Here is a 24,042-nt window from a genome sequence, read left to right as displayed (position 1 = left end):
TTCTGACAATGCATTTATTGGGTTAATACCTTTCACAAAAAGCCTTCAGATTGATTTACTTTGCAGTTAAAGAATTGGTCCTGGAAATCTCAGGTGAGATCTGAGAGTTTCTTTGCTCATCACCACGAGTAATGAAGGTTTTACCACGAGAGCTCAGAACATTCTGGTGATTTTTGCAGGTGGCCAGACTCTACATGGAGAAACCTGGTGTGCTGAAATCCATGGAATCGACACTTTCCCATCTCTGAGAGCCTTTGGAATCTCTTGGCTGGTGTTTGAGCAGGGACCCCAACAATAATTAACACTTTCAAGCAAGGAAATGCTTATTTTTAGTGAATGCCAAGATTGAAACGGGCAATTTATTAAAAAAAAGAAGCTTTATCCAGACAAACATGAGACTAAAGAGATGTTATAAATGCTCCCCCAGCCCATTTTTTTGTTGGTGAAGCAGCAGCATGAGGAGTGTTTTGTTCCATCACACCAGCACTGTCTGCTCCAAGTCATGTGCTCGAGCATCTCTGTGTTGTCTCCAAGGCCAGAAACCCCCTTGTGCTTCAGAGAAAAACTGAACAGTTGTTTTCTTGAAAGCACAGCGAGAAAAGCCTCGTTTCATCCTGGTTCTGTGTCTCTGGATTTTTATTTTTCCAAATGGGCAGCCCTGCCTTCCTCAGTAATCCCTAAAACGACAGCAAGTTCCTCCTCAAAACTTGTAAATAATGACAAAGGTGTGAGTTCTGTCTCTCACAGCAGTGAGATCATCTAAGGTAAAATATGGAGTTTGTGCCCAGCACTCGTCGTTCTGGAATTTACTGTAGGAAAGTCAGGGCTGCTCAGCTTTGCTTCAGTTTTGATCCTGTGATCCCAGTGTGAGGAGAGCTGGTTGAGCTCTGTCCTAGGAAAGACACACTTCACTTGCACTTCAGGCTGGGATTTGTTGCTTCACTGGGAGCATTTGAGGGGCAAAAATAACCCAGTGATTGATCTTTCAGGTTTGCATTTTTTTTTTCTTTGATTTCAAAAATGTGTCTCTTTCTTAATGCTTGATCTTTGAAACAGAGTCTGTAAGTCAGACTGACTTGGGTGTTTCTGTGAGCCCTGCTTATCTTCACAGGGGAATTTCTCATCATGGATTTCTAGGATAATTCTTGTATGATTATAAAGGTATAAAGCCTGCTATTATTCTGTCTTTCAGTGGAGTCTGGAGTTTATTTATCATTGTTCATGGAGAATCAACCTGACCAGCACCTCCCTGGGTGTCCCTTTGTACAACATGGTTTGAAGTTAACATTAAAATTATAAAATCATAATATTATAATTTATAATTATAAAATTATAAATAGAAATAAGTTTTCTTGATAACTGGTGAAATTTAGTTTAACTTTTTAATGGGAAGTAGTTTAGGCTCTGAAGAAGTGGATTCTTTCCCTCAAGTTTTTCATCCTAGCAACACTGTATTCCCTGGGATTGTTGCATTAAATTTGGCAAAGCAAAACAGGTATTTGCTGTTAAATATTTACTCTTGCAGCAAGGTATCGTTGCAGTTGGAAGCAGGAAGTTTGAAGCTGTGGTATTGGAGTGAAGTGTTTCCATAGGAACTGAACTTATTAAAATCTTCCTGGAAAACTGAACTTGTGTTTGTAGTCCCAAATTTAACTGCTGTTAAAAGTTTTGTACTTCTGTTTTGTATTGCTTAATGATGTTAAAACTGGGTTTCCAGCAGATGTGCCCTTAAACAGAAGGAAAAATAAGCTTAAAAACCTTTGGGCAAAAGACTTCCATGTTTTTAGTGACTGTGTTTTTAATGAGTTTGTGTTTGGCTGTGCTTGATGACTTTTTTACTAAATAAGAAGCTTCTGAATGAATTATTAGTTCTGTAGTTACGTGAAAATCGGTAGATAAAACATTTACCAAACCCTGTAGGAAATTACAACACAACCTTGAGAACACACAGCTAAAAATAGCCCGGAGTGCTGTGCAGGGATTCAGGAGCTCAGCTCAGAAATGCAGAGTCATTAAGGCAGTTCTGGAGGGAGTGAAAACTCCACGTGGATTTGGACAGAACCTCAGGGATGGGGAAACTGGATATCACGTGTTTGACATTGCTTTCTCTGAAATAAAACACTTTGTTTAAATCAGGACGTCTCGTGGTCCTAAATAAAATATTGAGGTGCAAAAATCTGGTGGATTTAATGTCTGACCTCAGTGCTCCGTTGCTCTTCCTCCAGCACTGCTGGGCAAGCTCAGCTTAATAATCCTGCTGTCCTTTCTCTCTGGTGCAGGACAAATTTGGAAGCCCTTCAGAAGAAGCTGGAGGAGCTGGAGCTGGATGAGCAGCAGCGCAAGCGCCTCGAAGCCTTCCTGACCCAGAAACAGAAGGTGGGGGAGCTGAAGGATGATGACTTCGAGAAGATCAGCGAGCTGGGAGCAGGGAATGGTGGTGTGGTCTTCAAAGTGTCCCACAAGCCCTCTGGGCTCATCATGGCAAGGAAGGTGAGGGCCTCAAAACCAGCGGCGTGGGGACGGTGTTTGTTAAGGAGGCTCTGAGATACAGGGGCTTTAGTTGGAGAAGTAAGTGGTGTTGACACACAGAAATAATAACTATTTAATGCCTCCTTTCAGAGAATTTGATGTGCTTCCAAAAGTAGGAAAGGTTGCACTTCCTTATCTTACCTAAATTTCCCAGTTTTTCGGGAATAGTATCCCATGTGTTAGTCATGAAAGGGTGGGCATTTGTCCCTCTTCCCCCTCTTCCCCCTCTTCCCCCTCTTCCCCCTCTTCCCCCTCTTCCCCCTCTTCCCCCTCTTCCCCCTCTTCCCCCTCTTCCCCCTCTTCCCCCTCTTCCCCCTCTTCCCCCTCTTCCCCCTCTTCCCCCTCTTCCCCCTCTTCTCCCCTCTCTTTTCTCTTCCCTGGAGTAGAAGGCCTAAAAGAAATTACTGGAAGTTATAAATTAGGGAAAAGTGACAATATTCTGCATTTAGAGGAGTGGCAAAGCTGTCACCTGTCTTAAGAGCTTCCTTCACAGGCACACACCAGAAATGGGCTCTGGATGATGCTGGAGTAAAAGAGAACTCAAAAAAATGGGAATGAGGGAATGCATTGGAGTTCAGTGCCATCTCCTGTTGTGTGGTTCCATCATGGGGAGCAGAGTTCTGTCCTTGGGGTGGGATATTTTTCAGTGCTTCAGCCTCGTGCTTTCCAACCTGGAGCAGTTGGGACCTGCTTCCTAGGAGAACTGAGATTTTAAATTTTTGTTTTGTAGCTGAAATAGCTGGGTGTTTTAATTCTCATTTTGTTGACGTGAGGAGCTTTCGCTTCCTCTCAGGATCTCTGGGTACAAAATGCAGTGCAAAGGATAAAGGCCAGGTCACCCTCATCCCAGGTCCCATTGTTATGCTGCACTGAGAACTTCCTTTTTTTTAAGAGAAGTTAAAGATTTCAAATGTTTATTTTTAAGAGGGATACACTGCTGACTTTGAGAATAAACCATCCTCAGGACACACTTTGAAGAGAAGCAAAGAAAAAAAGCCCAATTTTGAGGTGTGAGAATTACAAAATATACAAGTCACTGAGGTTTTCTTGATCTAAATTGATTTAATTGATTTTTTTTTTTCCCCACCTGCTGTGGGTTTAACAGGAAATTTTGCCCGAATTCATTCATATTTGATGGAGCTGGTTGCTGAATTGCAGCTCTCTTTGATACATCAACTAAAATTTTATTTTTGTAATGGCTCTTAATCTTTCATAAAAGAAACACACTTCTTGTATTGGGTGAGATGAACAGTCTGGTGGAACAAAGTGTTGGGGAGTTTTTAATTGAGGGTTCAGCCCATTCCTTCCACTAATGCTTTGCAAACACCTGTACAGACATTTTTCAGCTGCTTCTGAGTCCGTGCATCTTTGACACCTTTCCTTAGGGAAATGTGCTGGAACAAAAAAGTTTCTGATGGAGAGGTATTTTGTGAAAAGAAGGTGAAATTCCTGCCTTTTCTTGGATGCTGGTGTTCCAACTTTGTTGTGGCAGGCTGTAGTTTTGAAAAGAAGGTGGAATTCCTGCATTTTTGTAGGTGCTGGTGCTCTGACTTTGTTGTGGTGGGTAAAAAAAAAAGGATGGGGTGATTTTACAGTTAAACTGTAGAGTAATCCCAGTTGGAAGGGGCCTCTGGAGGGCATGAAATCCAACCTTCCCAGACTCAGGGGTATTGAAAACCTGCTCCTCGGGGAGGGCACTTGGCCCCTGTGCCAATGATAACAAAGAGTGGGTTGTTTCCCAGCTGATCCACCTGGAAATCAAGCCGGCCATCAGGAACCAGATCATCCGGGAGCTGCAGGTCCTGCACGAGTGCAACTCCCCCTACATCGTGGGCTTTTATGGGGCCTTCTACAGCGATGGGGAGATCTCCATCTGCATGGAGCACATGGTGAGTTCATTGAAGGTCATCGGTGGGGGGAGTTTGTAGCCTCCTTTGGGATAAAAGGTTGGATGAGATCTTACATTGGCTCTTTTTGTACTTGTCTGTCAGTTGTTCCCTCAGAAATGTGTCTGAGCTGGGTAATTAGCAGCCCATTAGTGTAAAAACCCGGGTGTCACAGCGCTGAGGGGACAGTGCTTGAGAGGGACCTTTCTACTCCAATAAAGAATGAATTCTGGGCTTTGGGTTTGCTCTGCAAAGCTGAGCCTGGGATTTGTTTTACCCCCTTCTCCAGTCCCTGCTCGTCTGCAGAAGTCGAAGCTGTACAAGTGTAGCCTCCCTTAATCCATGTTTTTCTGTATTTCAAAATATTTACCCAATTCTGCTACTTAAGCACTTGTTCTGGTTTGGATTCAGGTTGTTTTTTTGTGCAGAATGGAGCGGATAACTTCTAGGTTTTTCTTATTGAGATGAATCCATATTGCCAGGATTTGTTTTATCCCCATCTCCAGTCCCTGCTCATCTGCAGAAGCCTGTACAAGTGTAGCCTCCCAAGGCTTCTCCTTTATCCATGTTTTTCTATATTTCAAAATATTTACCCAATTCTGCTACTTAAGCACTTGTTCTGGTTTGGATTCAGGTTGTTTTTTGTGCAGAATGGACCAGATAACTTCTAGTTTTTTCTTATTGAGATGAATCCATATTGCCAGGATTTGTTTTATCCCCATCTCCAGTCCCTGCTCTTCTCTGGATGTTGAAGCTGTACAAGTGCAGCCTCCCAATGGCTTCTCCTCTATCCCTGGTCCTCCTGTTTTGTTTTATTTCAAAATATTTCCCCAATTCTGCTACTTAAACACTTGTTCTGATTTGGATTCACGTTGTTTTTTTGTGCAGAATGGACCAGATAACTTCTAGTTTTTTTCTTACTAAGATAAATCCGTATTTTGTCCTTTTTTTTTTTTTTTAAATTCCACAGAAAATGCAAACACAGAGGACGGTGAACAAGCCCAGAAGGATCTTACACAACTTTTTTAACGCCAAAAAATATTTTTAACCGTGCTTCATTTTAATACAAAGTACACATTCTTCTCGACATCTGTTTGCCTTTCTCCAGCCATATGGAGCCAAACATGAAAAGTAAATTCTCTGTAATTAAAGGGCAGCCAGATCTGTTGCCTCCCTTGCTCTGCAGAGCTTTTTAACCCCGTGAAACACAACACATCTGCAGACCTTTTTATTTTTTTTTTTCCCCTTGAAAAAAAACAAACAAACAAACCAACCTGTTTCTTTGGAGGGGAGCTGTATCTTTTTGGTGGAAAGTACATGTGATTGTTTTAGTGCTTCTGTGGCCTCTCAGAATTTTTAGAAGGAATCGATGGTTGCTTAGGAACGAGCGCTCACGATCCCGTTCTGAGGCGTGTGAGAGCCAAGGGAAGGTGTGCATCCCCCAAAACACAGATCCCTGCTGGGAACTGGCAAGAGTCAGGGCTCTCAAAATTGTGGAGAGTGCTGAAAAGCAGGGAAATAGATGTTAAAACTGGCTGAAATAGCTGAAGTGTCACGGACGTGCACGTCTGCGGTCGGTCAAAGTGAACAAGGAGAGGGATGGCGGTGGGGTGTGATTAGAGGGAGAAATAAAAGGCCCAAAGAAATCAATTTATTTAATTCATTTAATTAACAGGAGCGACCAGTGCTTGCAAATTCCGGGGAATAATGTATCTGACAGGGAATATCTTATATCTGACAGTAAATATATTTCAGTTTACAAGAAGGCAGCGTGAAACCTGGTGGTTCAGGGCTGGACCTAAGTCAGACTGGATAGGTGATTTTACACACAGGACAACTGATCACCGAGTTCTAAATTTATTTAAATTTAGATGATTTAAACTGTAGTCTTAATTAAGCCATTAAGCTTAATGCAGATCATTGGGTGGAAGTTTTTGGCCTCTCCTTTTGGAGAAAAGATGGGATGAACATCTCCATTGTCTTATTTTTGCGCGGGTCTCTCTCAGTCGTTACCACTCAGAAATCTTATTTTTAGCCATGGGTTACAAAACAGAAGTAGGGATGGGAACAAAAAGTTGGAGGTGGAAAAGGCATGGAACTTGGGTGTTTGATATTTTTAGGTGCCTAAATTCCAGATCAATGCCTGACTTTGCTGAGCAGCAGGGATTTAACAGGCAAGAGGAGTGGAGGCTGCTCCTCAAAGACACTGAAGGTTCAATTGTGTTCAGCCTCGTCTGGTCCTCAGGGAGGGGGGAAAAAGGTGGGTTTTTTTCTGTACAAAATCCTTGTTAATACACCAGTGTCTCAGCAGAGACAGCTGTCCAGAAATTCAGGCTGCTTTTACAAGACATTTATATAGATGTTTTTTTTCCTGCTGGTGTATTTTTAATCGAGTGTGGAGTGTGTGGGTGTGTTTTTTTACAAAAATACATGGTCAAATAAGTATTTATATACTTCCCTCCTCATAAGAGTTTTTTAGCTTTTAGTCCTCTAATAATAAAACTTCACATTCCACTTTTTTTGCTTTACATGCTTAAATGGTGGTGAGAACTCCAAAGGATGGGAAAAGGCAAAAGGCAATTGCTTTCCCCAGCTGGGTTTTTATCTTGAGTACTGGGAGTTATCCAGTGCTGATCCAGACAAGAGGATGTTGTTTTAAATTTGAAAAATAACTTTCTGATTTCTTCTTTGGTTGTGCCTCCTCTGCTCAGGAGAGTCTGGACCTTCTGCACGAGCCTATTGTTGAATCAGTTGCTAAAAATAAATAGCATTTTTTTTTCCAGTTTTCCTTCTGCAAAGCTCTTGGCAACAGTGGGATATATTTGCCTTTGCTCTGTGGGGGTGTGTGTGTGTGCAGTCAGTTTATTTAATCCAATAAACAAGGCCATCACTTACCATGGAACTTTAAACCCATTTATTCCAGTTTTGGTTCTTTCTGTGCCAAACCACGTTGCCAGAGTCACCCTGCACACGCAGAACTAAGAGGTGTAGCATCTCCTGATTTTCAGGAAGAGAGCTCTTGTCTTTTCCAGTGTCGTGAGTTTTCATCCCCATTAATCAGAATCCATAGAATCTTCTCTTTTGGAGGGGAGGGGAGAGTTACAGGAATCTGTAGAATTCCTGCTCGGTCGGAGCCGTCTGTGCACAGAGATCCAAACCACGGAAATGCTCCGTGGAAGAGCATTGTGTGCAGTGTTTATTTGAGGGGATGTTGTTAGTGACCAAATGTTTGTTTAAAATAAACATAAAAGTGGCTCATTCCTCCCGGGGAGTGATTTATTGGGGTCGGATGTGAACCGTGACGGCGTTAAATCAAACGTGAAGAGCTTCTCTTTCTGAACACGTTTAGGTTTGGGTCTGTGGTCCTGTTTGAGACGTTTGAGAGTAATTTAATTGAAGCCTGACCAGTCAAATATTTGTTCTTAGGATGGTGGCTCCTTGGATCAAGTACTGAAAAAGGCTGGGAGAATTCCAGAGCAGATCCTGGGCAAAGTCAGCATCGCGGTGAGTGTGTCCAGCCATCCCAAAGGCTGGACTGGGGGGCTTTGTTCCCAGGGCCACATCCACGGGGGCACCTCTTCAGGATGAGGGAGAGGGGAATATTCCCAGATTTCTTTTAAGAAGCATCTTTGTCCATGTCATTGTTTGGTAGCTCAGGGCATTGGGAAGATGAACGTGGGGTTTGCTTTGGGAATGATTCCCTTGGGTTTGCTTTGATTCTCTGCTTTTGGATCAGCTGATCCAAAAAATTCAAAAATTCAATTAGGAACTGAATTAACACTTCCTGAAAAAATTTGGAATGTTACCTTTTCATATCTGTTCTGCAACAAGCTCTGTGTCTAAAACTTCCAGGAAGGGGTTGGTTGACTGTTTTTCTAGTCTGGGCTGGAGGCACAAATTAAAACTCAGTGTTGGTTTGCAGTGATTACATTTTGGGATTTCTGTGAAGTTGCATTCAGTTGGAATTCTTCTAGGGAAAATCATGCAATCAGCTCTTCTGCTTCCTAAATTAAAGTCTTTTATTTTATTTGCCTTTAGGTAATAAAAGGACTCACATATCTGAGAGAAAAGCATAAAATAATGCACAGAGGTGAGATAAAAGTTGACGTGGTAACTTTTCTTGAATATATGTTTTTATTCGAGATAAATTGCATTTTTGTTTTTGTTCTTTATAGTTCAAAATGACTTTGGTTCAGAGGGTTTTTCTTGGGTAGTGTAAGGCAACCTTTTAGTTTTAAATCCAAATCTCTTACCATGACTGTTGTGTATCTTCAGCATCTGTCTTACTGCACTTTCTCTGGGTTCATAATCTGGGCTTAAACTCTGTTCCTGTGTTATAGTGCACACAGAATTTCTGTCTGTGTTTGAAACTGCTTGCAGTTAAAACCTCTGACCTAAAATTCATCTGACTGTTCAACATTCCTGATTGCCATTAAAACTTTTCAAAGGAAGTCCCTATTTCCCCCAGCTGTCTTACACTCACAGGCTGTTTAGAGACATCTGTCCTGCAGAATTGCATCTTTTTTATACTTTTAAACCATTTTAAAAGCGTGGTGAAGCTCTGTAAAAGGGGACTGTTGCTCCTCCTGGGTCTTTAGTTACTTAAAAATCGATATATTTGATTATTTTTCTACTTATAGATGCCCTTTATTAAAATCCAGCTCTTTTATTAATCTGCTGGATGTTCCATTAAAGACAAATGACACTTGGGAAGGTAATAAAAGCATTATTGGTGCTGTGGGTGTCAGTGGAAGGCTGGAGATGGAGCAGTCCATGTTTGTGCTCCTATGTGCAGACCCACCAGCTGCTGGGGGAGGTTTGGACCATCTGAGATGGATCCTCAGAGCATAAAAATATCTTCAGCAGACATTAATGTCTCTGAGTTTGCATTTGTTGCCCAGCCCAAAAGGAGTAATTAGCACTCCTGCCTCGTACAAGCTGTTGTGGGATCACCTTACACCGTGTTTATGACACATTCCTGGTTTAAAAAAACCCCAAACAATCCAATATAGCTCTGGTCTGGAGCAAGGAGGCTGGAGGTGGACTCTGGAAAGATTTCTGATGGTAGTTGTAAAGTCATTTGTCTGTTCAGAGCACGAGGGAGACTCCTGGGGAAGAGATCATGTTATTTTAGGGAATCCTGGCAGAGTTCCTGCTGTGCCTTGTGGTTCTCACCTCAGCCACAGCAGTGCTTTGTCACTGTGTTGGTTGGTTGTTCTTGCTCAGCAGAGGCAGCAATTATTATTTATTTATTTCTAACCAGTTTTACGGTCTCTAAATCTGATAAATCCAAACTGAAGCCCTCCTGACCTTGTGGAAGTGCAGCTTCACCTCTCAGTCTTTGCTCCATCAGAGGTTACACTTCAGGTTCGTGGACCAGCAGAAGTTCCTCTTCTACATTTCTTCCAAAGTGACTGGGTTGAGTGTGCCCTGCAGTGTAAAATTCCATGTACACGTGGTGATTTTTATTTTTCCAGCTCAGTCTCCTGCCTTTGATCTGTCCCCCAGTGTGTCTGTGCTCCAGGCTGCCCTTCCTGCAGTGCTTGGAGCCCCCCACATATAAGTTGTGGTGCAGGTGAAGCTTTTTCTGGCAGTTCCACTTTTCCAAACTGCCTCTTCCTTGAATCCCAGCTGAAAAAAAAAAATAAAAATTAGTGCTGGCAAAAGCACTTTCCTCCTGCTCTGTGTCAGCATTATTTTGGTGACCCAGCTCTAATAATTGCAGGTTCCTGTGCTTTGCTTTCTCTGGCTTTGCCACAGCACTGCACTGACAGGGTGTGAACATCATCTCACAGGGGCTGTTTGTTCTCACTCCTCCACCCCTGGGGAAAAATGTGTGACTTGGTGGGCTCGGTGTAGTAAGATTTGGTTGGGTTTGTGCTGTGGGGAGAGTGGGTGGCTGAAAAACCAAGAGACATCCCCATGAAACATGAGAACACGGGGCCAAACAATCTGTTCTGAAATCTGAAGAGAGCAGGGCTTGGGAGAGCTCGTTTGCAGGGAGGAATTCATCCTGTCATTATGTTTTGTTGTGTGGCAACATCAGCCAGTTTGTAATATTGAGCTTAAACTGCTTCCACCACAGGTGTGCCCTGGAGTGACTGTGAGGAAAAGGGTTCAGTGGTGATGGCAGGCAGCTCAAGGAAGGAGTTATTGGGGTTTATTGAAGCAGGAATGGAAAGTATAGTCCTTTTATAGGGTGTTAGTTCATCTGGAGTGCCCTGCTTTGTGTTCTGGGCTGTGAACAGGCTTGATAGAACTCACAAACCCTCAGAAAGCCAAACTGGTGGGACACAAAGGCCCAGGGAGGGAAGGGGCAAGGAGTGTGACTGTGCTGGATATTTTCCTATCATCTCCTGTTCTGTTAAATGAGGACATTTGTGGTCCTGGCTGGAGTGAAATCCTCTCTGGGAATTCTCTTCTTGCACAGAAACTGCTTTGTGAGGTTTCTGAACCCCGGGGTAGGAGGTGCCACCCAGCAGGGAGGTGTCAGGGCTCTGTTCCAGGGGGTCAGTTCACAGTATTCCCATGAGATCCTGCCTTGGGATGTGGAAATTCCTTGGAAGATCCCAGTAATGTGCTGCAGTTCCCATGGCTGGTGTGTGTCCTCAGTGTCTCACTGCTCAGTGACTGGTGCACAGGGAATTCTTGCCTGAGGGTGTGACAATGTCCAGGGCCACCTTTCAGAGCTGGGTTTGTGCCCGTGGGGGAGAGCAGAGGGTACAAACCTCTTCCAAGAGAGATCTCAAGACATTCTGGAAATTCCTTTGTATCAACTATCTCCCTTTTCAGTGCCAGGTATCCCTCCCTCTGGACTGGTGGAGGAATTCTCTAGAATTCTCTAGAATTCTCTTCCTGGCTTGTCTAGGATGATACATGAAATTTCTTTAATTTTCTTTAAAACTTAAATACTTACATAACACACTTTGTGCTCCTGTTGTCATTTTTCTCCCCAGTGCCAGCACGGATTTTGCAGGATGCCTTGGCATTCCCGTTCTCCTGGCAATACAAATCTCTGGTTTCCAGAGAAACTGCTCAAATGCTCAGAGGCTCCTTGGAATTAAAATAGCAGAGGTGCTACATTTAGAGGGGTGGGAAGGCAGCAGCCTCCCAAACATCACTCTGATCCCACTGCCTGGGGAGAGTGGAAATACTCCAGGGAAGTGAAGCTTTGTGCAGAAATGCAGGGAGGAGACACTTTGCTGTGCTGTTGTGAGAGGGGCAGCGTGGCTTTAGCACCTGGAGGAACACCGAGGGTAAAAGTGGTGTCATCACATCCCAGGTGGATTCCAAACCACCTAAAAACCAGAATGTTGTTTGGGTCGCTGGCAGAGGAGTGTTAATGATCTTTTTTTGTCGTTTAATTATGAAGTATTAATGAACTCTGGAGATTAAAGGGAGGATTCACCTCTTTGTTCTCAGCAGAACCCGTAGATGTGCACTGAGGAGCAGCACAAATCTGGGACTTGTCCAGGCTCTGCTGTGCTTCCAGAGTATTTTGTAAACATTTTCCACCTTGTTTTTGCAGAGAGCTTTAGGTGCAGATTCCTGTGCAGCTGGGAATGTCTAAGCTCTGCTGCCTCCTTCCCTGCACCATCTGCTTGGGCTTTGTGTTTGTGTCTGTTCTTTTTCTTTCCTTGTTTTTCCCTCCTGCTGGAATTTAACTGGTAGGTGAAGCTCCTGGACTTGCTGCCTGTCCTGCAGCTGAGGAAATCATCCCAGGACACATCCCTGTGCCTGGACAGCTTCAGTTCCCTGGGAAAGGAACATCAGGGACCAGAAAATGGAGCCACACTTTCCAAAAGTTCCAACTACTCAAACTTCGTGTTGCTCCTTAAAAGGGGACTGGGGGGAGAAACAGCTGAAATAGAGTTTTTTCCTCATTTCCAATCCCTGTGGATCTTGGTCAGTGGGGCAGAACCTCCTGCATGGAGATCTTTCCCAGTGAGGAGGAGTCCTGTTTCCAGAGCCATCCCACTGACACCACAAAGGAAGGTCAGTCACTGAACTGAAAACCACTTGGAAAAGCAAATAAAAACGTGCTGCACACTATGGATTTCTGGATCTGCTCAGAAGGGAAATTATGATTCTCTTTCTTCAAAACTAATCTATAATTCCTTTTTTTTCTGTAGCACTGCTTTGCCACTGTGGGCTGTTGGTTGCTTACTTTGATAATGGGTTGGTAATGACCAGCTAAGCAGTGAGATACATTTAAAAAAAACCATCTTGCAGCTATGAAAGAAACACTAAACACTTGTTCCCTGTACCTTGGCATTCACAAAGAGCTGTTATTAGTTGCTTGGCTACCAGTGACCCTTATTAAATTTCCATTTAGGAAAAAAAGTGATGAATTCGAAGTCGTGAGGGGGGGTTTTGTGGCAGGAAAACCTGAAAGTGTTTTAAATACACGTTTTCAGTGATAGGATAATTATTTTTTCAAAAAAAACCAAACAGCCATGCCAAAAACCCCTGAAAACCAAACAAAACAGCAAACAAACAACCATCACCACCCCAAAAAACCCAAAGCCAGAACACACTCCAGGGAGTGTTTTGCTATAGATATGAAGGGATGATAGTGTGGCTGCTGAAGTTCATTGACCTTTGTAAATTAAATATGTGGGGCTTCTTTATTGATCATTTCTAGGCAAAAGAGCATCCTTCAAGAGGAGTTATGCTGTCACACACTTATTTATCTCAGAGGAGATAATTTATCTGCAAAGAGGTTTTACGTGCCCAGACCTAATAGGTAAAAGCCAGAAAATGGGGTGAAATCAAAAAACTAATAACTTTTGTGTGAATTCAAATATTTTTGTTTATCTGTAGTTAGAGAGTCTGGGAGGGAACCAGATCTCTCCTCTGCTCATTCCCAGAGAAGGGACAGAATTGTGTCTAGAAGGGAAACAAGGGGAGACACAGAATTCTCTCCTCTCCTGTCGCTTTTATTGTCAAATTCCCATTTTATCTCTTGTGAATATAAATCATCCATTTGTTTGTTTGTTTTTTTTTTTTCCAGATGTTAAACCCTCTAACATTTTGGTAAACTCTCGAGGTGAAATCAAGCTCTGTGACTTTGGTGTCAGTGGACAGCTGATAGATTCCATGGCAAACTCCTTCGTTGGCACTCGCTCCTACATGTCTGTAAGTGCAGATTTTACAGCTTTGAGGGTGTTATGGTGGAGTTATCAAACTCATGGTGATCAAACAAGATCCCAACTGGTGCTGTTCCTGCTGCTGTTCATAGTTGAGCACTTCCTGCATTCCAGGAGTATTCCAGTGTCACATCAGACTGTGTGTGTGGGGAGAGCTGTTGCAAGAAAAGCCACGAACTTGGGATATTTATAACCCTCCAAAAGAGCTGCAACTGTGTCTGCATTCCAGAATCCAATTGCTTAATGCCTTTGGGGGTTGTATAAGTGTGTCTCCAGAAAAGCACAACGTTTGTGGTTTGTTTTCCTGCTGGAATGGGGTCCTCTTTCCATTTTGCTGAGGTCACTTACGTAGGGAAGGTGCTGCCTGAGTGGGGCTGCTCCCAGATCCTGCAGCAACCAGAGAAATCCCGGGAGTTTCTAGTGTGGGCAAGGCCATGGGGGCTAATCTGGGACTATTTCCAGAGTGTCCTGTGTTCCTGTGGGTGAGGAACACCTTGGAACTGAGCTCTCTGCACTGTGTGAGAGGCACAGCTGATGGCAGGAACAGCTCTGTTGTTTCACACACACCTTGCTCAGCACTCAAGGAACTTGTGCAGTTGCTCAGAGGTTTGGCTGCAGGGTTCAAACTGTGTGGGTTTGGACTTAAAGGAAAAAAGAACAACCTGCTGGGTCTGTTCAGCAAGGGGCCTGCATTTCAGCAGCAAAGACAGCATTGTCTTCTTGTCATTGAATATTGGTGACATACCTGAAATCAAACTGTGGTTTGGGTTCTCCTGTGAATCTGGGGCTGCTGCTAATGAGCAGGAACCAATTTACAGCCCCATTCCATTCTGCTGGATCCCCCTTTTCCTTTGAGTGGAAGAAATGAGAGCCAAGTGCTCTCTGCCTTCAGGTTTCTTCAGTTTATTGTTTTTACAGGCTGAGGTTTAGCTTTGCTCTCTGGCCTCACGTCACAGCCCAGGCCTTGAGGGTGATTTTGCTTTCACAGTGTCTGAAGTACCTTCCTTTCAGCAGCTCCCTTTCCATACTTATGTACATATGGAATTGTTCCATGCCAAACATGCTTTTCTGCCATCTGGAGGTGTGTTCAATCAGCAGTGTTTAACTTGAGCAAATGTCTAGATTGTAATTATTTTTTTTATAACTGCCACTCTCCAAGTTTCCTGGTTTTTCTCATCCACTCACTTCTTCCTTTACATTTTAGTTTTATGAAAACCTTTGGGTTTGGGCATCTCATCTGTTGTCCAGTCGTGTAGTTTATCCAGGTGACTTTGGAGCTAACTGAGGTGGGACACTGGAGAAAGCTCAAATATAACCTAATTTAACAACACTATCACCTACCATGGCAGAGGGAAGAGACATTACAGTAATGCTGCATTCTCACATTCTCTGGGAGTAAGGCTCAAACTACATATGGATTTTTCCAAAATATGCATGTAGTCAGACAAGAATCTGCACCATTTCCATAACATATGAGTTTGATTTTTTAAAAAAAGAGTACAGAAAAGCAAAGTGAACAGAAATGGATCTGGGGGCACACAGAGCAGCTTCTCAGGGAAACCAGGTGAATCTTCACTGCCCAGCCCAGTTTGCTTTCTTGCTGTTTAGCAGCCCCATCATCATTAATAGGTGCAACATTCAGATATTGTGCTAAAGGAATAAAACAGCAGCATAATTGCATGATTTCTAAACAGTCCCCAAGTTGAGGTGATGGTGTGGAGAGTTTGTGGAACTCCTGGACATCCAGGTGAGAGATTTAAAGGAAAATATCACTTAAGTCTCTCACTGGAACGTGTCACGTTAATAAGTTGAGGTTTCATCCTTTATGTATTTTATTGCAGAATTCAGTTTTTAATTTCTTATTTCAATGTTGTCTCTCCCCCCCCTCCTTTTTTTTTTACAGCCAGAAAGGCTCCAGGGAACTCACTACTCCGTGCAGTCGGATATCTGGAGCATGGGGTTGTCCCTGGTAGAAATGGCTATTGGCAGGTACCCAATTCCCCCTCCTGACTCCAAGGAGCTGGAATTAATGTTTGGCTGCCCCGTGGAGGGGGATTCTCCAGTCACAGAAACCTCACCCAGGCAAAGAGCACCGGGTCGACCGATGAGCTGTGAGTTCAGTTCTTCCCTGAAGGGGTTTTTTAGCTGGTGTTGGTCTGCACAGTGTGCCTTTAAACTCTGTAAAAACCAGGATTGGGTTGGGCACCTGGCTCAGCCTCCATTGAGGTGTCTGAGAGTTGAGGAGCAGAGATCCTGTTGTTCCTGGTGCTTGTGCACAGCCCAGTTGTTCAGATCCCAGCCTGGTGGGGTTCCTCTCCGAGATGCAGTGCTGATCCAAGGGCAGCAGGACAATTCCCAGAGCAGTTTATGCTTTGGATCAGACCTAAAGCAGTATCTCCTTGCATGAAACTGTTACCCAGTTGCTGTTGCACCTCTTTTTCCTGTAAAGCTACTGGGTGCCACGTAACAACAGTGCATGACTTGGGCTTCCTGAAGCCCCCCTGGTAGGAAGGAGACTAAAACTGTGTTTTTCCACTTCTCCAATTCCTCCTCAGCCTATGGACCAGACAGCAGACCCCCCATGGCAATCTTTGAACTCCTTGATTACATCGTCAACGAGGTAATTTATGCACTTACCAGTTTGATCTCACACAATTGTAAAGTTTTAAAGCATCCCAGAATTTGAGGGGATGTGGGGTTCAGTGCTCTTTAATTTGCTTTAGTCTTACGACCAACCTAATTCACAAAAATATCTTTCAAATAGCTAAGCTCCAAGGCTTGTTAGAGATTGATATTTTAGGACTGATTGTGTGTTTGCAGTATTTTCACAAGTTCTGCTGGAGCTCACGTGACTCCACTGCTTGTGTTCTTCCAAAAAAAAAATCCTGCTCATGTTAGCTGTCATTTGTAAGAGCTGGATAATGATTGTTCCAGGGGAAGGAATTATTAAAAGTGTGTCCAACACACCTATTTAAAAGGCACAGTTGGTGGCTGGGTCCCTGCACTGCTTGTGCTGCTGCTCATGGACTGACAAATTGCTTCTGTAACTTGTCTGCCTGCACAGCTCTCTCACATTACAGAGCTCTTTTGCATGTTATATAACACTTTAATATGCCAGCACCAACTCTTGGAATAGAGTGAGCACTGAATTACTGTGGCCCTGCTCCTGGAGCATCCCTGAGGGCTCACTTTGAGCTGAAAAGCTGCAGTAGTTGAGAATTTGGCAAGATTATCTCCTGCCACCTCTGATTTAGCACAATCTTCAGCAAGAGCTGCTCCCTCCAACACAGCAGGGAGTAACTGAGAGCAGGTCACATCTCTGCTCTGGAGATACAAGCCAGTGTGTTTCCAGGACCTACAGAAGGAAAACTTATCCCTGGTCCTGCAGCAGGTGTCCTGGAGAACAAGGCAACAGCAGACAGGTTTCTGGAGTCCCTCTTCTTCCAGTATCAGAATTCTTTTTGAATTCAGAGCCTGAACAAACTCATTCCCTGGAAGAGAATATTTAGATCCAAATGACTGTGGTACTAATGAGGTGCAGGACATTTTTCCCTCAGTGTGGAGAAGGCCACTGTGCCTCCTTTAGTGCCAGCTCAGGCTTTCCACCCCATTCAGGGCTGTGTGCAGGGAAAATAAACCCACCAAAACCCACCCCACGCCTCAGAAACTGTCTCTGCTCTGCTTTATTCCTGAAACCCCTGAAGTCCTGCAGCTGTGAGTGATCACCCAGGTCAGGCAGAGCTTCCCAGCTCTGCTCACATGTAGGACATGGAGTTATGCTGGATGACTGCTGATTTTAAACATTTATTTGTTCATTTCTTCGTAGCCACCTCCAAAACTGCCCAATGGTGTTTTTGGTTCTGAATTTCAAGATTTTGTTAACAAATGGTGAGTATTTACTCTCTGGCTGGGTGGCAGAGGGGCACCCTGGGGCTCAGCCCTGCTGCCTTTCTGAACCAGCCCCCTGGCAATCAATGTCCCTGCTCTGGGCCGTGGCAAATGGGGAGTCATTGCAATTAGCACAGTCCTCTTGGTGTGTTAATTTGTGCCTGAAGCTCATTTTACAGAGAACCCCAAAGCTGAGGGCTGTTCCCCTCTTTCACACTGAATTTCTGCTGCTCTGTGCACTCGAGATCAGCACTTCCTCAGCACTGAAGGCCCCCCAGCCCAAAGGGACTGATCCTACAGCACAACCAGCTCCTGAACAGGATCATCCCTTCCAAGGGTAGCTGGCAGCTCATCCTGCAGGAGCTGTGCCATGGGATGCAGGAGTCTTGCAGGCCCCAGCTGTTTTTTCTTTCCCAGCACCTTTATCACAGCAGCCATTCCCCCATCTCCTCACCTTTCCAGTGACCCCAGCACTGAACCAGGATATTCAGTGCTAAAGGAGGCAGCTCATTGCACTCTGAAAAGTTAGTTTATTTATTAAATATGTGTCCTTCCAGTTTCCAGAAGGAAGAACAGCAATGCCATGGCCTTACCTGATACTGAGTTGGAAAAGACTTGGGTAAAAAACTTGAGGAATAAAGTGGTTCCTGTTGTTTTTGTTTAAATGGGAATTTATCTCTCCAGCTTGGTTGTAGACTCTCCTCCTACCTCCACTGAACAATGTCACAGCTCAGGATTTCAGCCCTAAATCTGTCCCTTGGAACCCACAGAAGGGAATTACAGCCCCAAATCTATGTTTGAGGGGCACCACAGTGCTGAGGCTTTTACCTGCAGTCCTCAGAGCCAAACACACCCAGCACGACCCAACTGGAGCTTTGTTTTGAGAGGTGACAGTGTGTAACTTGTGCAACACTTTGTCTTTTCCCAGTTTAATTAAAAATCCTGCTGAGAGAGCCGACCTGAAGCAGCTGATGGTAAGTGAATGTTCTTCATTTGAATTAAGAGCCCCTCCTTCCCTGCAGGTTGGGCTTCCTCAGCTGCCCCACAGCAGGTCAGAGCACATGGCTTGGGGTGTGTTTGTGGCCCTTGATGTGAGTTTGAGGAGGAACAGCTTTTCTAACCCAGAGATGAAGGGGCTGCAGGTTCCACACACTCCTAGAACAGGGAGTGTCAAGGAGACCAAAACTGGTGGGTTTTGGAGTCTGCCTTTTGATATTTTAATGCTTATAAATCAGTTATCAGAAGAATTCTCTCTTGGATTTATTAGTCATTAATAATATATATATATTATTACTTTTGGGATGACAAAAGAACAAAATTCCTCATAGTATATGGGTCCATTAATAGTTAAATACGTTTTTATCTTGTTATGAAACACAAAACCTCTCTCTCTTTTTGCCAGCTTTGTGTTGCAAAATCTGTAGCACCAGGCACAAACAAACCCTGCATTTTTTCACATGAAGTGACCACATGAGTCTCAGTGAATCTTGTCATGGTTTTAAGTGCAGTGCCAGGACTTGAGCTGTACTGCAGGAAATCAACTTCTCCCTGCCCTGTGGTGCAAAGTGCAAACAGCCTCTGTTCCAAAAAGCCTCCCAGAGCACAGGCAGACATTTTCCAGGGTATTATCTTGAGTGGCTGAGTCACATCCTTATCATATAGAGTGGTGTAAGAGCTCTGCAGCAGGCTCTGTGTGGGCAGGACTCCTCGGGAATAGTTTGCCGTGCGCACGTTTCATGTGCCTGTTGTTTCTGTATCCTACAGAAAAGGATTACAGGGGGCTGCTTAGAGGCTGATATTCCTCTGGAATGGTTTGCCATGTGTGCATCTCATGTGCTGGTTGTTGCTGTATCCTACAGAAAAGCTCTCCTGTCACTCCATGTGCTCCGCCAAGTTTTTATTCCGTAGCTTGACTGCCGCGAGTGGATTTATTGGATTTCTTGTGTTTGGTGGGGTTGTTACTGAGCAGACTGAGTGCCTGACTAACCTGCTGTTCTCCTGTGCTCAGATCCACGCTTTCATTAAGAGGTCTGAAGCAGAGGAGGTGGATTTTGCGGGGTGGCTTTGCTCCACCATCGGCCTTAACCAGCCCAGCACCCCCACACACGCCGCCGGAGTCTGAGCTGGGGCAGCAGCTCCCGGGCTGTCCCTGGGGACAAAGATGCTATTCCAGTCCCATTCCCTCAGCTTGTACCTGTTCAAACATGTATTTCACCTCTTAAGGAAGAATGTCTTGATAGCATGTGCCAAATGGTTTTCAACTTTGTCATAAACTAATTGGTATCGTTTCGGGTCCCGTCCGTTCACCGACCAAAACGTGAGCTGTGTGAGTTCAGTGCTTGCTGATTTTAGGTGATTATGGATATTCTTTCTTAATGAAAATATCACTGGGGGAGGGGGTTTGCCCCCCCAGCTGGTTTGAACTTTCTCAAGACTCTTTGTAAATCGTTGGTACTTCAATCATGCTTTCCCTGATCTCCCCCTGCAGAACGGGATAGGGATGCTCCCACACTGTCTGTCGAGCTTTGCTGCTGCCCAGCTGTACCTGAAAGTTAAGCCTAAGGGTTCCAATTGTGCTGTTGTTCAGAGATCTCTCTCTTTCCAGGTGAAGAAGGCAAGAGCTCTGCATTTCTTGGAATGTACAGGGCAATATTCTAATTGTAGACTTGTTCATATTTCTATATTTATTTTTCGAACATATCATCATCCTTGGGTTTAGTGATGTTTGTCTTTCTAATTGATTTTTAAAAGTTAGTTCTTGGAAATGTCCTATGGAATCCAGACAATGATCCAAGCACTTTGCTTTCTTTTAACCTAAAGATTCATGACAACTGTGTTTAGTGTCTAAAATGTATGAAGATCCTCTATTGTTTTATTCTCTCAAGATGTTTAGCAATGGGTTCTCTTAATAAATATATTATCAAGTAACTTCTTGAAGCTTTCTTTTAAGACTCAAAAAAACTTAACCAAGGCTTTAATCTGCTCACTGCACTTCATAGTGATCTTCTGATCAGGAAATGCCTGAAATTCTTTCCCAAAAGGAATCCCCATCAGCCTGGACATGAACTTCCACATGGCCAGCAGGATTGAATATCAAAGGGATAGAACATCCCTCAGCCCAGCAGAGCAGGAAATGACTCATTGACACATCCAAGGTTTCTCCAGCGTGTCCTGGCTGGAATGGGACTGTTGGAGCAGTGACAGCTGGGCAGTGTGTAAATTAAACCCTTCCCTGAGCTTTACACATGGATTGCACACAGAGCTCCACTGGGAGCCTTTGGCTGCTTGGTAAAAGAAATGTGCAGTGTGGGAACAGCACATTTTTAGGGATTTAACTCCCACTTCACATGTTGGCCCCCCCCAGACACAATAATTTGGACACTGCAGGCACAGGTGTATGGAAGGACAGCAGGGAAAGAACTTTATTGCAACATGCAACAAAACTGGTCTGTTTAAACCTAAAAGCAAGCAAGGGGCTCATTCACAAAAGGCATCAGGAATTATATCCATGGAAACCACTCTGTACCATGCTGGGCACAAATAACACTTTTCAACAGTCCAAATCACCCTTTGGAGCAGAAATGTGCCAAGAAAGGCCAGGCTGGCCACTGAGCTCCTCCCAAACCAGCTCTTCTCACACAGACCTGCAGGGAACTATTTGACACTCCATGACATTTTCAGCTCAGACTTTTGGGGGTTTTTACCTGTCAGTCTTGGGAAAGCTTTACTGAATCTTCTGCACTCCTTAAGACATCCAGGATCCTCAAAATCTAATTAGTCTAGTGCAGGATGAAGCTACATTTACATCCCAACATTCAGTCTCTATTGGTACAAACCAAATAAAAGCCAAATCAACAGTCTCTCATTAACCAGGGGCAGGAACTCACTGGAGGCTGAATGGTGTGTCCTGCCCACACCCAGGATTCCAGACCCTTCTCCAAGTACAGAAATCACTTTCCATTTATAACTAAGCTCTTAAACTCCTCCTTGAAGATCACAGGAAAGCAGGTGGAACTGCACTGATTTATGAGGTTACCGTGAGAGAAAAAGTAAATAACAGCAATTTAAGAGTGAGTATTACTTCCTTAATACAAGCACCAATTTCTACTGTACAATTTGTGGACAAGTAAAAGGCTCCTTGGCTGCTACTCTGAAGAGCAGGAAGTAGAAAGAACTTCACTGGACAGACTGACAGTACTGAAGAGCACCAGTGGGGACAGAAGGACCTCAGTGCTGCGCTCACCATTGGGTTGATGGTGCTGGACCTGCACTCCCAGTGCACTGGGAGTAACTCCAGTTTTCCATGGAGCTGAAAACACGGCAGCTGAAAGCTGGAGACAACCCTGGACACATCTTTTCTCACCATGTATCTAAAATTCCCAGTTTAGGCAAAGTGAGGTTGTAACATAATCACTGGTTGAGCACCTGATTTTGTTTGTCAGCATCAGGAAGTGAGAGCAGGTGAGTTATTGCTTTTAGTGTCCATGTTAAATTAGTCTGGCTGATTAATTACCTCTCCCTTCCACATCCAAGGATGTTGTAAAAGCTACATTAGGTGTTCAGTGTGGAATGGATTGTGCTACATATTTGTGCAGCAGATTTTCATTCTTTTAACATCTGAGTCAAGATGTGCCCAGCTTGTGACATTTGTGTGCTCAGTGTCACTGCCCTGGACTCTGTCTCATGTCTCACATAGTTCAGATCCACACACAGCACAACATGGGAATCAGTTGGTGAATTTTAAATGAATGCAGAAGAAATTCCTGAGTCTGTATCAAAAACCATCTCTGATTTGTTTCCCCTCTCAAGAATCGGATTCCTCCTCTTCTTCCTCCTCCTCCTCCTCCTCCTCCTCCTGATGGTCCTGAAGGCTGAGGTGTAGCTGGGTTTGATTGATGGCAGCCTCGTTGTCCATCTGCCCAAGAGTCTGGCACAAGAAAAGAGCTGATTATCAGACCCCGAATCACTTCTCAAATCAGCATTAAAGCTGTGCAGTCCCAGTGTCACAGTTCAGAGCATTAGACATAATATTCAATAAACAGTGAACTGAACCTGCACCAAAGTGGTGCTTCCCAACCCCCTGGAAACGGGGATGGGAAAGGGCAAAACCCACAAACCAGCCCCAGCCCAGGCCTTTTACAGCTGAGCTTGGCAGGGACAGACTGGGGCGACACGAGGAACGAGAAACCCCCCCGGCCACAGCTCTGCTCGTGCTGAGCCCCCACCCCGGGGACAGCCGGGCACGACCCCCCTCACCTGCTGAGCGTCCCCTGCCAGGGCTGAGGAGGGGACAGGGACGTTCTCCTCGCTGGACCTGATCATGGACTGCAGCGCCAGCTCCTCCACCTGGGAACAGGGAGCAGCACAACCCTGAGCACTGCCTGGGCTCTGTAAAACACTGAGCACGCAAACCCAGCACCCACCCCGAGGGATTTCACACTCCACAACATTTTTGGCTCAGGCTCTTGGGGTTTTTTACCTGCCAGTCTTAAAAAAGCTTTGTTTCCTTCTGCCCTGCTGTTCTAAGCTCCTTCGTTACCCTACCCAGGATTCTCAAAACCCAGTTAGTCTTTAGTTCAGCTGCACCTCAGACTCACTATCCCTTCTCTGTGCAACAGCCAAGAAGGCAAATCATACACCCGCAATTCCATGTACCTCTTGTATCCTGCATACACCCACAATTCCATTTACTTGTATCCTGCATACACTCACAATTCCACTTGCCTCTTGTATCCTGCATACTCACAATTCCATTTACTTGTATCCTGCATACTCACAATTCCATGTACCTCTTGTATCCTACATACACGCACAATTCCATGTACCTCTTGTATCCTGCATACACCCACAATTCCATGTACCTCTTGTATCCCGCATACTCACAATTCCATGTACCTCTTGTATCCTGCATACACCCACAATTCCATGTACCTCTTGTATCCCGCATACTCACAATTCCATGTACCTCTTGTATCCCGCATACTCACAATTCCGTACCCCTCAGAGATGCACCCTACGTACCACACGAGTACCCCACATGCCAGAGGTGAATGTGGGTGTATCCTCTCGGAGCAGCTGTAGATGGATCCCACTCTCACCTGACGCACCGAGGGGATTTACGGGTGTCCTTTCACGCGGACTGACCCGCGCAGGGACCATCCCGCCTCTCCTTCCCCGCCCGGAGCGGGGAGAGCGGGTCCGCACCGCGGGGCGGGCCCGGCCCCGCCGCTCCCGGCGCTCCCATCCCCATCCCGCTCCCGGTGCCCATTCCCGTCCCCGCGCACCCGCAGCCTGCGGAGCTGGTCGTGCAGCGCCGCCTTCACCCGCAGCAGCGTCTCCTCCTCCCTGCGCAGCTCCTGCAGCCGGCTCAGCATCCTCGGCCCGCGCCGGCCCCGCCCCGCCCGGGCCCGCACAGCGCCCCCGGCGCCGGGGAGGAGGCACCGCAGCCCGGCCCCCTGACGTCACTGCCGCCCGAGTGACGTCACGGACTCTACGTCACGGCGCCAGTCACATCCCTACGGGCGGTGCTGCCACCGCGCGGCCGCTGCTGGTCCCGGCTCCGCGCGGGTTGAACCCGGATCGGGCTCAGC

The 24,042-nt window shown here is 45.1% G+C and overlaps 2 protein-coding genes across 3 annotated transcripts in view; one reads left to right on the top strand and one right to left on the bottom strand.

Moving 5' to 3' along the window:
* The window catches only part of MAP2K1 (mitogen-activated protein kinase kinase 1), a 32,482-nt gene extending 12,102 nt beyond the window's left edge, over positions 1 to 20,380 (top strand). Inside the window, exons 2-11 of the mRNA XM_027714755.2 lie at positions 2,280 to 2,490; positions 4,272 to 4,418; positions 7,842 to 7,919; positions 8,454 to 8,505; positions 13,429 to 13,553; positions 15,468 to 15,675; positions 16,120 to 16,184; positions 17,391 to 17,452; positions 18,381 to 18,426; positions 19,461 to 20,380. Of these exons, the coding sequence (XP_027570556.1) occupies positions 2,280 to 2,490; positions 4,272 to 4,418; positions 7,842 to 7,919; positions 8,454 to 8,505; positions 13,429 to 13,553; positions 15,468 to 15,675; positions 16,120 to 16,184; positions 17,391 to 17,452; positions 18,381 to 18,426; positions 19,461 to 19,574 (1,108 nt within the window). The 3' untranslated portion in view covers positions 19,575 to 20,380. The remainder of the gene's footprint in view (positions 1 to 2,279; positions 2,491 to 4,271; positions 4,419 to 7,841; positions 7,920 to 8,453; positions 8,506 to 13,428; positions 13,554 to 15,467; positions 15,676 to 16,119; positions 16,185 to 17,390; positions 17,453 to 18,380; positions 18,427 to 19,460) is intronic.
* A 466-nt stretch (positions 20,381 to 20,846) lies between these two features.
* On the bottom strand, positions 20,847 to 23,860 carry SNAPC5 (small nuclear RNA activating complex polypeptide 5). Of its 2 annotated transcripts, none has more exons than XM_027714756.2 (3): positions 23,737 to 23,860; positions 22,709 to 22,798; positions 20,847 to 22,379 (listed from the first exon to the last, which is right to left on the bottom strand). In XM_027714756.2, the coding sequence occupies exons 1-3, from the start codon at positions 23,824 to 23,826 to the stop codon at positions 22,257 to 22,259; spliced, it is 303 nt and encodes a 100-aa protein (XP_027570557.1). In that variant the 5' UTR covers positions 23,827 to 23,860; the 3' UTR covers positions 20,847 to 22,256. The 2 variants fall into 2 exon arrangements, with proteins under 2 accessions (XP_027570557.1, XP_039245059.1); XM_039389125.1 differs by lacking the exon at positions 23,737 to 23,860 and adding an exon at positions 23,474 to 23,638.
* Between the last annotated feature and the right edge of the window lie 182 nt (positions 23,861 to 24,042).

The sequence above is a fragment of the Pipra filicauda genome, unplaced genomic scaffold (genome assembly GCF_003945595.2).
Source record: "Pipra filicauda isolate LSUMZ 115617 unplaced genomic scaffold, ASM394559v2 scaffold70_size2993248_pilon, whole genome shotgun sequence".
NCBI classification, from domain to species: domain Eukaryota; kingdom Metazoa; phylum Chordata; class Aves; order Passeriformes; family Pipridae; genus Pipra; species Pipra filicauda.
This window is presented reverse-complemented; position numbering and strand designations above follow the sequence as displayed.

Excerpts from the sequence above, each read along its gene's own strand:
- SNAPC5 (XM_039389125.1), bottom strand. The coding sequence starts at position 23,611 with ATGGTCCCTGCGCGGGTCAGTCCGCGTGAAAGGACACCCGTAAATCCC. Across the intron at positions 22,799-23,473 it reads GCATGTGGGGTACTCGTGTG|GTGGAGGAGCTGGCGCTGCA; the intron begins GTACGTAGGGTG and ends CCCTGTTCCCAG. Across the intron at positions 22,380-22,708 it reads TGGCAGGGGACGCTCAGCAG|ACTCTTGGGCAGATGGACAA; the intron begins GTGAGGGGGGTC and ends TTCTTGTGCCAG.